General features: G+C 37.2%; 1 protein-coding gene and 1 long non-coding RNA gene across 4 annotated transcripts in view; one reads left to right on the top strand and one right to left on the bottom strand.

Annotated features, from left to right (window-relative positions):
* Nucleotides 1–1498: 1498 nt before the first annotated feature.
* The window catches only part of FAF1 (Fas associated factor 1), a 164841-nt gene continuing 150090 nt past the window's right edge, over nt 1499–16249 (bottom strand). For all 3 annotated transcript variants that reach the window (XM_080603293.1, XM_080603292.1, XM_080603294.1), the window contains one exon: nt 1499–3999. In XM_080603293.1, coding sequence (XP_080459419.1) covers nt 3916–3999 — 84 coding nt within the window. In that variant the 3' untranslated portion in view covers nt 1499–3915. The remainder of the gene's footprint in view (nt 4000–16249) is intronic.
* On the top strand, nt 4009–14654 carry LOC308199321. Its single transcript, XR_013954576.1, has 2 exons — nt 4009–5787; nt 10069–14654. It is a non-coding gene; the product is annotated as an uncharacterized lncRNA (long non-coding RNA).

Genomic DNA, 16249 nt, shown 5'->3' with positions numbered 1-16249 from the left:
GTGACTATTCACTATTCCAACAACTGCATTGAACAGTCCCTGGAAAGGGACTGGAGAGCTCATCCCAGGCAAGCACCCTACCACTTGTCTGAAAATTCATGCCCCTGCTCGCACGTTCCCTCCGAACAAGCTTAAATAATTCCATCCTTTGGCAGTCAAACAGCGCTGACGGCAGGGAGTGAGCACACACTTAAAGCAGCCTGTGCTACAGGGGGTCTTGAAGAAGCCTTCTGAAATGTTGGAGACTCGGGCTTGTTTCTCCTCAGGCCCATGCCAGCCACCATGTGGGAAACCTTCCGTGTGAAGTATAATTCAGTTCAATTCCCCAGGGGAGACCCAGGAAAAGACCATCATCGCTGATTTGAAATAAAGATGTATCGTGTGCCTTGTCAGACGCTGGAAGAAAGGACATGGTGCTTACCTTGACACAAGACCACCGTGCTGTGGAGCCTGAGCGGTGGGAGGCCCCCTGGGCTAGCACAGAGCCCGAAGCCTCAGCTCCAGGGAGGAACGGTGCCCACAAGCCATCACCATCCTGAGCCTTCCTATCTGCCAGCGTAACCAGTTCCTGGTTCTGCCTGGCAGGGACTCATCACATGTATTCTGTGGGGGGGCCGCTTTGATTTGTTTGGAAACCTATTTAATTTTTGTTTGTTGTGGATCCCACTCTAAGACACCTAAATCTTCCTGTGAATTGTTTAAGGAGTCTGACCATGAGGCTCAGATAATGAAGTGCTTCAGCCCTTCTGTGAACCTGGGTCACGGTGGTTTCGTTTTTCCCCACATATGGAAGAGTGAAATCATATCACTTTTTAGTAGAAATATTACTGTAATTGAAAATTTATTTTAAATTTCTAACGTCACTGAGTACGTACAGTTTATGAAAGCCAAAGTCCTTTTCTGCTACATTAAAAAGAATAAACAACCCCCCAACACAGCTCCATTAGAAACCCCCCTCACTAAGTTTAAGAGCGCGTATGCAGAGAACACAGAGCAAACGCCAGTGCTCTGCGCATTCTCCAATAAAGACTTAGAACAGCAATGCCTACAGGCAGGACGTTTCTTCCAAAGCCAGAGAGCCCCACCTTCACCACCATGCTCTGAAGGCCAATACCAAAGCCAACACATCGTACAGGATTCCTTCCGTTCATTAACAGTAATTCCTAAGACTTAAAACTAATGCGTTAATCACATTAATGATAATCCATTAATGTGAGGAACCTGGAGATAAAAAAAAAAAAAAAAGCAGAATCAGGGATATGCTATGCTCTGTAGTAAGTGTTACAGTTTTGGGGTAATAATGAATTACAAAATGAGTCTGTAGAATGACGAGAGGATTAACCATGTCAGCAGAGCACACGAAGTGAATACCACGGTTTAGGAGAGCAGAAAACGATGGCACAGAACATTAACGTTTCTACACAGGGACTGGTTTGCACTGTGGGTGTAATTTGGAAAGGTGACTAGATGGTTGCTTCTTGAAATCAGGCCCAAAGTATTTAAGGACCAAAACCATAAAAGCTTTATTTAAATTGAGTGATACACTTGTGGCAGAATGATCCTTATATAGAGATCTTGGTATCTTTGTATCAGGGGGCAGTAATGCCACCCCTTTAAACACTTCCACTTAATTCTCACCAGAACATTTTGATAAAGACAGTGTATTTTGCAATATGAACAAAACGGGGGAAAAGAGCCCTAAACCAGAATTTAGAACAAAAAGGCCAAACAAACCCTGGGAGCACTGACTTCAACAAGTTCAACAAATATTCAAGCCACATTTAATAACTTTATGAAACTAGTATCAAAGTAAAGAATATATAGTCAAAATACAGAAATAAAGTCGAGCGAGAGAAAACAGCCTGATGAGACCAAACAAAAGTTAAACAGAACAAGTTAATATAACAAGTTCACTGAAAGGTTGCTCTGCTTGTGTAGCAATGTTTCAGCAACTCCTTTCCTCTACAGCCAGCTTAGAAGGAAGAGCTAATCTGAAAAAAAGATATGCGTCACTTTCAAATCCTGCTGTATGTGTTACTGTGATTGTTTGTAGAAACAGAGTCACCCCAATTTGCAACCTATGTTAATTTCGTATTTAATAAACATAGTAGATCTTTTTAATAAGAAAACAAAAGTTGAGAATGAAGCACCTGCATTCAGGTTTCCATTATGCATACATTTATCGTTCTATTGGCTATGAATTCTTTTATTTGTGAGCTGCAAATGATTAGGATTTGCTTACACTTCCAAGCCTTTTGTTTGTCATAGATACTTCACTTCTAAAAGTGTCTGATGTAGCACTCACTAATTACAGAATTACAAAAGGTAGAATAAGGCTTTCCCCTGCTCAGAAATTTGCATTTTTGGTAAAGGTAACAATATATCAGCTTCACTAACACCCTAATAATAGGCATACATTGAATTTTATATCACCATCCTTACAAAGAAAAAAATAAAGACTAAAAGATGTGTGCAGTTGCTTTTTGCTTAGTAGAAAATTTTCAAATCAGAACTCATTTTGTTACGATAAGCACTGTGAATTACAACATATAAACATGTGGAAAACAATATGCCAGGCGCTACAAAAGAAAGTTTGATTAGCAGATGATGATTCTGTAGTGCTATTGTGCACTATCCTGTAAGCCCAGGTTTAACAAAAGGGGGGGGGGGGAGAGGCAAAAAACCCTACCACTTTTGATGCAGGTTTGGCATGAAGTGTATTTTAGATCTTAGCCTCAGTATGCTTTTCTATGGTTGCGATATTTAAAGTACCAGATTTTTCCACATCAGATAGTAGGTAGTTGGTGCATACATTTCAGACAACAGAACTAGGATTTCTTTAATTTGAGACGGGATCAGTAATCTATTGTTAAAATGTCCGAAGTGTGCAATAATAAGGCAGATTTCTTATTACACCATCTTTTAAGATACTCATTGTTTGATGAAACAAACAAGGTGCTTTAAAACAGCAGAGTAATAGGATACAAACAAGAGCCAGAATGAAGGAAAACCGCTAAAATGGGAACTGCCATTTCTTTCACAATGAGAAATAAAGAACTTTTGTATCTGGTATTTGAAAGGTTTTTAACAGCTGATATTCAATATCAGCTGATTCCTGAAGTGTTGGCGAGATACCAGGTTTCTGGTACTGGCCATTTCTAATGTTATTTAAATATTCACATCATGCAATAAGCAGTTTCACACACTGCAATGTAATGGAAAATACTTCCTAAACTGAATCAGAACTGAGACCCAAAGCAGAACCAGTAAATAAATACCTTGCATATATGTCAAACTATATTCTTCAAACAAAACCTTACATCTTATCAAAGAAGTCAGAAAGTACTAACAAAAATTATATGCTTTCTACTATAATACTGTTAAATTTCCATGGCTGAGAATGTCCCGTTAATTTTTTCTGCCTTTTTAAATTAGGTGACAAAGTAGAAATTCAAACACAGAAATAAAATGCATATATATGAGAGCACTGGCTCGGCGAGATATCAAATATACAGCATTCTAGTGTCAAAAGTACAGGCAGAAATGTCCAAGATTTCTTGGTGAAAAAGGGGCATTTGAGGAGTAAAAATTCTACTTAACAATCACTCACATTTTAACAGTGCATTAATTATAACAAAAGCTGGATGATAAGTGAGCAACATAGTCATAACGTTCAGTGTTCATAGCAGAATTTTATCCTCTGCTTATTTAAACGAGGTTGGAAACATATACTCATGTATGTGAAACTTTAAGTAGCTATGTTTTTTTCAATTTTTTCAGGATTCTTGCGAGAGGCCAAGTTGTGACATTGAGTTGAGTTGGATGATAGTACAAGATGGCGTTGATAGATGTGTTCCTCTCGATGCTGTGCCTCTGGCTTGTCAAAGGATGATTAGTCCTACAATCTTGTTTGATCTATTCTTTTGCCTCTAGGAAAAGGGTTTCTTGAGGATACAGTTTTACCTCCAGTAATGATTTATTTGGATCCAGCTGGGTCACCTGTAAAGACAAGAATGAAAAGATAGGTGTAAGTAGACTTTTATGAGCCGCTTATCTTCACAGCGTGGGTTTTCACTGAGAGAATTGTGAGTCCCTCCAGTCAGCGATAGTGGGAACTGTCAGCACGAATTCCCAGAAAGTGGTGAAGAAATGTGTTATATTTTGTATTTCTATGTTAATGTTATTAATATTATTTTACATATTGCATATTTGCAGAATCCATCATGTTAATTCCAAGAAGAGTTGGTTTTCTCCCACAAACCAACATGTGAATACATCTGTTTTTGTCAAAGTTAAGATAATTTGGAAGGTTAACTGGATCACAAACTAAGCTGAAAAATCAAACCGTAGTTCCAGATAACTATCTTAAAATTTCCATTGTTCACTAGAGTCTTGACTCCTTGGCAGATTTGTAAAGGTATGCAGGCAATCATTGTGCCGGTGAGCACACAGCAGAATTCCAGTGAGAGTTAAGTGTTGTACAATTTGGAAAATACTAATACAGGCACTATCTGCACCATTAGAGCCAGAATTCCTCAGCATTTGGATCTTAGCACCCAATCCAACAAGCTGCTCGTCGTCCTTAACTATTACTGACGTTCATTTCAGGCACACAAGCAATTCCCAGTTTATAGTTAGAAAAATTTGTGTTGAGGATTCTATTTAGAAATTGGATTGCTGCCTATAGGAAAAGTCTCTTCTACGAAAAAAATAAAATAAATATCACACAATATGATTATACATACAAAATAATGAAGACAAGTGTCTTCTTTGGGTCCGTCAGACATTCACGTTTCCACGTCAGCACTGTGACACCTTTCAGAAGATTACCACAGTGCTTCACACAGAAAGCTGAACGTTGTTTCTTTCAATCTTACCATTTTCTGAAATACTTCACTTTCATTGTTAAACTTATTTTCCTTAGTAACTCTGGTTTAATTTCCCTTACTGTGTGAACACACTAATTATCAGGAGCTTGTTTGTCAGTAATAGATTATTAGTCTCATACTATGGGTATAAAAACCACAAATCCATACTGATAAACATTTTTTCTGAAGTTAAATTTGTTTATACCTATGATCATATAATGCCACTGATTTCTAAAATTATTTTTTGGAAAAAAAATGTGTCAAGAAAACCAAACATTATGAATTACAAAATGTTAAATGTATTTTTTTCTTAAAAGCATAACTTACTAATCCTGTCACCAATTACCAAAAAAAGTACTGCATCCCTTTCTCTTCTCCCCAGTTAAATCAGGCAAATTTAAAACATATTTCTATTTCCATTGTTTTATTGGATAATTCAAGATAACTTAATATTTAAACAAATATAAAGAGCTTATCGCTTCCTAAGGCCATTGAAATCAAAGTAGTTTCACCCCTCTGCAAAAGAATTAAATAGTAATAATAGATGCATTACTTTGATTCCCAAAGCAGGAACATATTTTCTTATACTTCATGTACCATGGTGAGCTATTGCTAGGTGGCTGAAGAGAAAAATAATTTGTAAAAACACCAGGCTCAATTTTAGGTTCCTATTATCTACAGTCCAATTATGCATTCCTGCACAGATGCTTCTTAAATTATTGAAAGGTTATTATCTTAGAAAGCAAATCTGTTATGTAGAAAACAGCCAAAGTAGTGCATTTAAGTTTGTGATTACAGAAGTATGCTAATTAAGTATCTTGTTGCATTTTTTTTATGTTTTAGTATTCTGCTACAGTCTATTGCACTTCAGCACTGGGAGGGAAGTGAACAGGGGTCTCTGCAGTTCACAGCACATGAGGTACTGTGCACCTGAGAGAAGCAATTCTCATCCTCTTTTCAGTTAAAGCTATTATCTAATTACACCTCTGTACTTTAAAATCCTGCAACCTCTTTTTACAATAAAAGGAAGGCAAGAGAGAACCAGAATAAGTCTTCTCCACATTTGACACACACACACACAAGTGAAAAACAAATGTAGGCAACGAATACAAACTTCCAGACTGTAACCATATGGAAACCTACTACTCACTTAAGTGTAATTCAAGATGCATATCCTAGTCTGAACTCTAAGCTTCACAAACTTCAAGTACTTTAATAACAATGCATGTTGTCCTTTCCTCAAAGTCTTTAAGCTTAGAAGGGTAGTTAAAAGCATTGTGGAGTACCTGCAGCAAAACGACTGTGCAGCTTTTCACCATAATTTCAGTGTGCTGCTTAATTCACTGAGGGACAGCAGAGTTTGCAAATGTTTACACCATTACCCAATTAACTAACAATATGGCTCCTGCATCTGTCAACAAACAAAGCTGTTGTTGCTTTGTTTTAGCTCCTTGGCATTTTCTGTTCATATGGGTCGCCATTGTACTTAATTATCACACCATAACCCTTCTGCAGCTTCTACTTTGTTATTTGTGGTTTGTAAATATGATGTTTACTACAAAGAATTGCAGCCTTATTAGCGAATCCACCTCCTACCAAAAGAAATGGTTTCTCTTGTATTTGTACGAAATATAAGACCTAAGATGCTTTGTAATCTACAGTATTTTTGAACAGACGTAGAAACCTAAGAATGATACATAATAGAGATCAAAGGACCAGGGAAGAGCCGTAACCCACAAAGGTGTGCCCAGTGTAGTGTTTTAATGGACTGTATTCACCTCAGTAAATTGGTGTGGGTTGTTTCACAAAGCAAAGTATTAAAGTATCTTTACATTTTGTCTATTTCATTTCACTAGCGTTAGGACAAATTCTGGAATCCATTTTGGTGCTGACGATGCCTTGCTCTGATGTCACTGCATGGGGGTCTTTTCTAAAGAGCCCTGCATGTTATATGTTACATTGCCCCAAACCCCCACACCTTTATTATTTATAGATTTTTTTTCATATTATTGGCACTTATGCAGGAAATCATTTAAGCATGTGTTTATGTATTGAATCGGGTTTGATCCTACTGAACTCACCCGTGGTGCTCAGCTACACGCTTTCTTGATTAAGGCTGCAAAATTCACCAAGTTAGGCATTCAGCATTTGTTAATCAAAAGCCGAAAGCCTAATGGTGCTCTGTGTCTTCCAGTCCTACAATGTCTCTCTTCTTACCAGTCACACACACATTCTCAGAGCCTGCTCACAAATCCCATGGTGATAACAGCTGGTGAGGTGAATGTATTTTAAAAATATATTTTGTGGTTTTGTAAATGTGAATACCTTGTATTATATTTGCATTATAATGAAATATAAAATACTAGCCCTTCAAAAGGGACTCTAAGTTGTTCCAAATTTACACAGTGAGGAGCGTGGGGGAGGAAAGACACAATGTTCAGATGCTGAGATAGTATGATTTCAGTGACAACAAAATTGCTAAATATTCAAGCTCACAGGATTCTGTAGAATAACACATTTAGGATTGTCCCGAAGCCAAAGCTAATAGTATCTCCGGGCAAATGACTTTCTACACAAACTTTGGCACTCTCTTCAGGGAAAGAGACTTTCTATCAAGGTGACCAGTGAGTGGTAACAGGCCCTTATTTCTGTCGGCGTTCTATCTTGCCATTGAGCAATCAGTTTAATTGAAATATGTTTCAGTTGGTAAAATGGTACTTTTCTTCCAACCGTATATACAGTTTTACAGGGCCTCTTGCTTTTTTTGCAGCTAAAATTTAATCTTTTCATTTGAAGAGCTTCATTACATAACCTATGCTGGATTGGTGCACAGTAAATGTATTACTGTAACAGGTATTTGTTTAAATGACTTATGTGATCATTATTACAACTAAGCACTAGCCAGTCGGTTTAAAGTACTCCTGCAGCACTTTGAAGTTTGCATGATTTACGGCTGCACAGAATCAAAAGATAGCAATGTTACCTCTTGTATTTCTCTTGTAAGAATGTGGTAGCTACTTACACTTTATTTTTCAACAAATTCCCCCTTTTTTTTAAGGACCCAATAGTGAAAATTATTACTAGTTTAAACATGGTGAAAATCATTACTAGTTTAAACAACATTTTAATACATCTTTGTAGCAACATCTTGTTCCTTCCAGAATAATTTTTGTATTATTTCTGTCTTCACCTTTGCTGACCTATCTGTTCTACTACATGCTCACATCCCGCACAGCTGTACTTTTACCAGTTCAAAGGTGTGGTTCCTTTACCTTCCCAACTCTGCAGGGAGAAGATAAAGAAAAAAAATGGCTTAATGCCCAGGAAGGTCATTTAAAAATAAAGAATCAAATACACAATTATTATGACACTTACACAAGCAGTAAATATCACACCCTTCACCTTTCTCTCCACCCTAGGACAAGGATCTGATTCCTGAGTAGCACAGCCTCTATACCACTTACACACGCATGAATACATTTAATGAATCTAACGGACAAAGAGTTCTTTTACTCTGTTTCCTAATCCTCCTAAAGTATAAATGCAATAGAAATTACTTAAAGGCACACCTGGTAAAGCACCAGATCTGTTTAAAAAACTATATTTTCAGAATGACACAAACAAATACAGTGAACCCTTGTCACATACTGAAATATCTACGGGTTATAGGGATAATATGCCCAACTGGTGCCACAAACAAAAGTAGGGTTACTTCACAGAAATATATGCAATTAGATCTGGTTTAGTTGAATAAACTTCAAGATAATTTACATCTGAATTGAAGAAAGCCGTCACAAATAAGGAAAAATATGTCATAGTAAAAGACTTCGAGTCTCATTCTAAGTACAAAGCTTTAAGCCAGATATACCACACTCTTGATCCTATTTCACTGAAGAGAAAAACAGTATTTCAGATTGAGCATATTTAAAAAGTATATTTACTAAGCAAAGTAACGGATACTGATAAAACAGAGAACTGTGATCTTGTATCCTGTACTCTGAGCGTGCTTTCCACTCTTAGAAAAGCCGTACAGAGATACCATCTATCTTTACATAGCATAAACTGTCAGTGACTTAACATAATTTATATAAGGAAAGAATTTGCTGTGTAGATTCTAAGCAGTAAAGGCTTATATGATAAATCTGACTTGCATTACTTGTCTTTCTAGAGAGTAAATTAAGAAAAAATAGCAACTGTGTTCTCCTTGGTTTTAAAAAGTAACAAGCATAATGACAGGGCATTGTGAATAATAAGCCTGATGTTGCTGTATTTCTGTAGCGAGGCCTGGACTATTTGGTGCTTTTAAAAGTTCAACATTATGAATTCATGATTCTGTGTAAAATTTGATTGTTTTAATTGGGAAAACTAATTTTTATTTTGTTTGTAGAGCACAGTTTAAAAGAACACAAACTACAAATCATTATTACACCAAATAAAATCCTGGATGCTAATTATGTTTAAAAAATATCATTTTTTTTAAACAAAAATCTTATTGCTTTTTAACAGTTGAGAGTGTAAGAGATCTGTAACTACAGATTATCTACCTTCCAATAAAAGCCACTAGGAAATGCTGTCTACAGCAACCCCACCTGGGTAGCTGTGGTGTCTGTGCTTCTCCTTAGTCCTAAAATCTGAAATCTTGCTTCGTGTTCAGTCCTTTCCCTTTTTAGCCTAGCCTGTTATGTCCAGAATACATCCGAGTACTAACGTGACTGAATGTCTGTCTGTATTTATTTCTAAGAACTAATGTCTATAAAAAATCACTAACCAGAAGACTGCATCTTCCTTTAGCCGTACTTTCAGTGACAAAGTAACAAACACACATACAGGGCTTTTTCTTCTTGGCAGGAGAAGTGAAAACATCCAGGTATTTTAATTAATTACACTCTCTTTGAATAATACGGCTTTTGCTGATGTAGTGTTAGTGGCATGAAAATATCACCAAAGTTGCCTTCTGCGTGGAGGAAGAAGGTAGTGGTAGGGTCAGTGCCTGAGTCAGGCGAGCTGCCAGCAGGGCACAGCCCGTGCTGCTGTCGCCAGCCCCAACAACATCGAGACCAGCACCGCAGGGCTCCAGACTTTGAGGGAAGAGGAAGATGCTGTAAAGCTCTCCTCAGATTTTCTGTTTTCCTCCCTTCCTTCTGTTTAGTTTGAAATCAATGATCTGTTTAGTAATTTTTTCTGTTTCTTTTTTTCTCAGAAAAAAGAGAAGCTGATGGAACCCCCTGGCACACCTCTCTCTCTGACAAAGGACCCACAGGCAGAGGAGCTCCATCACCTTCACACTATTTACTTTCAGTTTTCTTGCTGAGCAGAGGAAAGATTTAAATAGTGGCATTTACAGATCAGAGCATTTGTATGTTAACCGTCCCTTCTGCTGTGCCAAGGAGCAAAACAGTCTGTTATTTGTGGGCACTGCTGCCAATGTGCTTTTATCAAACAATTCATGCATTTAATTATTTTAAAAACGTGCTAGCTCCAGAGATGACAGATCCTGGCCCCAGAAACACTGTAGCTTTCACTGTGGATATTGATGATGTGCTGAATGAAAGCAAGACAGCCACACCTCCTGGAAGGCTGAAAACATATAAATACATTTAGTGCCTCAAATGTACTGCAAGAACTTTGCTTTGCATATGTAGGTCCCAAAGGGAATGGGTAGGAACACAGCCACTCACCGGAGAGCGATCCATGATTGCATTCATGTGCACGTAATTATAACTGCATGGAAAACCGATCCAAAAGGATTTTTATCAAGTTCAAAGGATTAAGATGTTCAGATACCACAATGATAACTACAGTATAACATTGTGATTGGTAGATAGGTAAATAGAATGAAAAGCGCGCCTAAGACTGCTTTGGTGATTGAGTCTGATGTATTACTTATGCAATTACCAAAACAGCAGGAGATCATTAAATTTTCTGGTAACCAGACACAGCTTTCTTAGTATCATACTACTACAAAGGCTCTTTATTGGTATTTTATCATTACATTTTCTTCCTACAAGGGGAAAAAAAAACCACAAAATTGACATAAAGCATGAATTCTGGGAAAAAAAGTACAAAATGTCTTAGGGCTAGTTTATGCTGGATGATGCCATATCCAACAGCAACGCTCTGCTGCTTAACTAAGGCATCTTCCTGTGAATAGTAACATGCCTTCCCTGAAATAAATGTTTGTAAAATGGTGCAGTGCTGAATAAAAGAATACTTTTGGTCAGAGGGATGTGCTTGGGTGGAATATATTAATCACGTGGTTGGCATTAGTCACTGGGTTAACTAATGAGGATGACTCAACTAAGAGCTCACAAACAGCATTGAGTATTCAGTGCTCTGTTGAATGCTAACTTTAGTGAGTCTTAAGGAAGGCAGCTCATCCGAAACACACACCTATTTGCTGAAATTAAACATTCCCTGTATTCAAGCAGAGTTGTCATACAAGATCAGAAACTATGTTCAGGTATAGAATGTAAATCTTTTTAGAGGAAACTTACATCCATGGGGTGAGGAAGGCATTCATTCCCTTCCATATCCTTTCAGTGACTTTATACAAGAAGGAATTTAATCTTTCTCTTTGTATATCAGTTAAGCAAACACCAGGTCTGAAGAGGCAGATCAAGTCTTTCTTTCTTGGAAGAAAATATTATGAAAAAATCTTTCTGCAATACTTTTTTTTTTTTTTTTTACTACATATACAGAAATTGTATTTGCACAAAAATGGACATTACATTTCAAGGTTGAAAATATACTTTCTGATGTCACACAAGTACTGCCATCAACTTCAATGAGTATCAACTACTCCCTTTGTAGGTGCTGACCAAAAGAGCATGACACTACTTTGTGTGAGCAACAAACTTGTCAAAAGCAACAAAACCTAAGGGTTGCACACTCTTCAGTGTTCTGCTTGCAATTATATGTGCTCTAGTCCTCTGGAATTCAAAATTAACCAGTCCAATTAATTGTTCTACTGTTACCAGTCAACAGAAGAACGATCAGAAATCATGCTCCTAGAAGAGGCACGGGAATATGCTAGTCTGGTATGGCCAATTTACTTAGACAAATTCTCCGTGTCTTAACTAAACTAAACATAAATGCTGGAATAAATAAAATAACATGTCCTGAAAGGGAGGAAAGGCAAGGGTGGGTAGTATTGACTTAATGACAGCTTCAGCCAACAAGAAGAGGGATGCCTACCTTTGTGCTGTGACCTTCTGTAAACTAGATCATAGTTGATAATTACAGGACACCATCAGACTTATTGCCTTGAATAATTCTAAAGGATTGTGAAATTAAACAGATGGATACTATTTTGTGGAGTAGGAAATACAAATACCAGTAATTTGAGATTACTGGATAAATTTGGTGAATTATGTTAAACTTTCCCTGAACTTATAAAAACATTATACAAATTTCTGAACTTATCAGAAAAATACTTTATTTTTCTGAAATCCTCCTTGGCCACCAGACAGCTGTTCAAGCTACTTTCCCAATTTATGTGAATGACTAGTTACTAATAATGCTATTGGGTACACTGTGTGAATCCTTTCTCAGGAGAACATCTTTCTTCCTTCTTTCCATCAAGATGATGATTAGGGAAAAGAATGTCAAGAACCAGACATGGTCCTGAACATGTATTGCTTTCATAACCTATTCAATGAGTTTGAATGCCACATTATGACTTTAAAAGTAGATTATCTGAATGCATTATTTGCACTAGGTGAAATGCAGAATAATCCTTACAAAGAAAGGCTAGAATGGACTGAGATGCACAAAATTGCTAACCTACCTAACTCAGCAGTACAGGGATCACGACCATAACATTACAACACCAGAGCACAGTCACCTGTTGGGATGATCATGTGTGCAGAGCACTGCAGCTAAACTCACCATCCCCTGGCATTATTTCCACCACTGCGGGTGTCAAAATAAGATTACTCCTGCCAGAACGCAGGAAATGAACAATCACATTTGGTTTTGGAGGGATATCTTACTCTGTATTTCTGTATAATATTAAGAATAGTCTGGCATTGAATTTACTGAAATCCTGATTGTACCTAATTTAAATTGATGTGCAAGTTGAGTTAAATTCATTTTCTATGGTTTCAAGGGAGACAGATTTTGTTTCTGTTTATTTAAACTGATGTTGGAATTGGTTAATTAAAAGGATTTAAAAAATCTTAATACTCTAAACAGAGCAAACTGGTTCTGAATTATTAAGCAACATTTTAGATGCATTTAAATAACCTTAAGTGACTTAACTGCCACCTGATCCTAAGCTGTGGCTCAGAAAAATAAAATGTGAAATACTGTAGAAGTCTTGGCTTACCAGGGCTTCCAGATACAGTAAATAAAAAGCTTAAGTCTCTGACAAAGCATCTGCAAAAGGCATATCTCAAATACATAACTAGTGCTCCACCTCAAGGAGAAATGAGCAGAAGAAATTGTGGGCTGCAGCTGAATTTTCAGACAAAATTAGTAAGCTCAGTCTTTCAAAAATAGACTTTCAAATGAGATGGATTCAGGAGAGCATGCCAGCACCTCACTTTCTGTCATGTACTATAAAACTTCCACAAACCTATCATTAATCCTAGCAGCACCAGTTTGGGTGAATTAGTTCTGCACATTCTTCCCACAGTTTCAACTAGATATGGTACACTTTGGCTTCTTTCCTACTTGTGGTCAAATGCCTAGGCCACAAGATGTTAAAGAATTTTTGGAAGACTTCTGCAGACCTCCACTGAAGGAAGCGAGGAACTGATCATTCAGAAGGTCTACAGGGTGCTGGGAGAAGACAGACCCTACAGAAAGCAGATTGAGAGGACTACTGAAATTAGTGTTTGGGAAGGTTTTTAGGAGAAAGGGACTTACTTGAAAGGGAGAAGGTTGACTGAGCATGCTAATATGCTTGGTGTAAGCTTTTTTTTGTTAGAGTTGAATGCATTTTGAAGATGAGGGTGACTGTTAGAAGAAAAAGAACTACAATTCTAAAATCAGCACACAAATTTAACCAGCACATACATTTGCTTCCATAAAGCCTTTGCAGGTGCATTTAAGAATATGGCAAAGAACTTGTAATACAGCTTTTTACTCAGAAAGATGTGCTTACCAAATGTTTCCAAAGTTAGAGGCAGAAATTACCTGCCGACACAGGTTCACTCGTGTGGAATATGCTCGTCAGTACGGTACATAGTTCTGCTTTGGTTAAGGTACTGAGAAAGGAGGTGGTTAATATCTAATTTCCGTGCTAGTAGAAAGAACCGTCAGTGACAAAGACCCAATAACAAGTCACTGCATGTGCTTAAATGCTTTGGAATGTCACTGCTGCTTTAAAAACTACAAGTAGTGTCTAGAAAAGGTTAATCTGTGTATTTACTCATGTGTAGAAGTTTGTATTTACAGTAGGGTTATGATACCAACTTCAAGTTAGCTAAGGATATCTGTGTAAGCAACTGGAACATAGAACCAAGAACTAATGAATTTTTATTTACCAAAGAAGTAAAAATACTTCAACAACATTGTATCAGGACTGACGGCTTTGAAAAGCAGATTTTGAAAAGCAAGTAAAAAATGTTCTGACAAGTTTCCCACAAGAAAATGCTCATTTGATTGAAGATAATCCCCTTGTTTTGATAAGACAAACACTTCTGGGGGTGTGTATGTTATTGTAATATAGATTAGGATAGAAGAAAAATGATTAACTTGAGAAGAAATGTTTTCGTCTTACTGCAGCAAAAATTCCAGCAAAGAAATTCTGACATTTTCAAAACTATTTTTTTTTCCCAAAAAGTGTTATAGGTTAAATACAAAAGGACATTTTTAAATTCTATTTTTTCTGGAGCACAAGCATTCCAAGTATTTTGTTCTTCTTTCACAAATTTCACTGGATGCCTGTGATATATATCATATAGCAGAAGGGTTTTGAATGCAACTTACAGTGCATTTTTAAGAGGCTGTATAGCATGAAGCCTAAGGTAACAAATACATACTTTTACCATACTCCCAATGCATTCATCAGTATGATTTTTTTTCTTTTTCCTTTTTTTTTAAACAAACAAACAAAACTCTTCTCTCTGTGGAGTTGCACAATTCCATCTTTCCAAATCTGTGGAACATGGCAGATGTCATTTATAGTTAGCAAACCCCTGGGGATTATTTTTTGTCTGTTGTAGCTCTGGTGGTCACAATGGCAACCAGATTCATACACGGCCACCGAGTCAAATCAGCATGAATCATTTATGCGACTCCTCATACATGGCATTATTAGGTTGGAATCATAGAAAAAGGATGACAGGGTCTTGCATCCAGTGCAACAGACCAACAGCTCTGTATCCTGCCATAAAATTCGCCTTCCTTTGCCTCAGCATTTTCTGCCTTTAAGTTTCACAAATTTACTGACACTACCATCCCATTTTAATTTAATGGTCTTTTTTCTTTTCCATTCCTTTGTTCGCTTCTTCTCATTTGAGCCATCTGATCAATTTTTGAGTTTACAGAGGACTAAAATTAATGATGATGACGATGTGATTGTTTACAGAAACAGCCAGTCTAAACAGAGAGAATTTAAAGTGTAGGAAAAAAAAAGAATAATATATTCATAGGTTGATTTTTTTTTTTTGTAATAACTATGTACTAAGACATAAATACGTTACAGGCAGGAAGGTATGACTTGCAGAATATTTAAAACACATGAAAACATTGTTTAGACTGTGAAAGATTGTTGAGTAAAGTGAATGATACTGGAAACTTAGATGACTTCCAGTCTTTGGTTCCACTGGAAATGGTATCACATGCTTAAGGAGTAAAGTTAATTAGTGATTAATGAGATTCTTGAAATGCTTCTTTTCAGTCTGACTGATTAGGATTCTCAATATAAGACAAGGTGGAAGAAAAGCTGTAAGCACTACAATCTTGTTTACAGAGTTATGCCAAGAATCTTCAGAAATCACATCCACTCTCAAGGTCATAGCTTGTTAAAGACATTATTTTCTTCCCCTTTTGGAGTACTTGTGTCACTTAACATAACTTACAAATAGGATGATAAAGCAACAGGCTGCTGTTACAAAACAGTACTGTAAACACGCCAATCAGAGCTCTGCTCCTAGTGAACTTCCTCCACAGGCAGTGATAAGAAAGAAAATGGAAAAGCAACCCAGATACTGAGCTCCTTTGACGAAAAATGGCTTAACCAGTCACCTGGAGATTCCCCCGGACAACAAAACCCCTGCTCCAGCCCAAAGCTGCCCCAACTCATTTGCAGTACTGGAGGAAGCACAGCCAAAAAACTGCTGAACTTCACCCATCACTGCTTGGCTCAGTTTGTACTGTCACCTCTGCATCACCCCATTACCTTCCCCTTTTACGCAGTGCCCTCATATAATTGC

This window comes from Anser brachyrhynchus (genome assembly GCF_964034855.1).
Source record: "Anser brachyrhynchus genome assembly, chromosome: 8".
Lineage (NCBI taxonomy): Eukaryota > Metazoa > Chordata > Aves > Anseriformes > Anatidae > Anser > Anser brachyrhynchus.
This window is presented reverse-complemented; position numbering and strand designations above follow the sequence as displayed.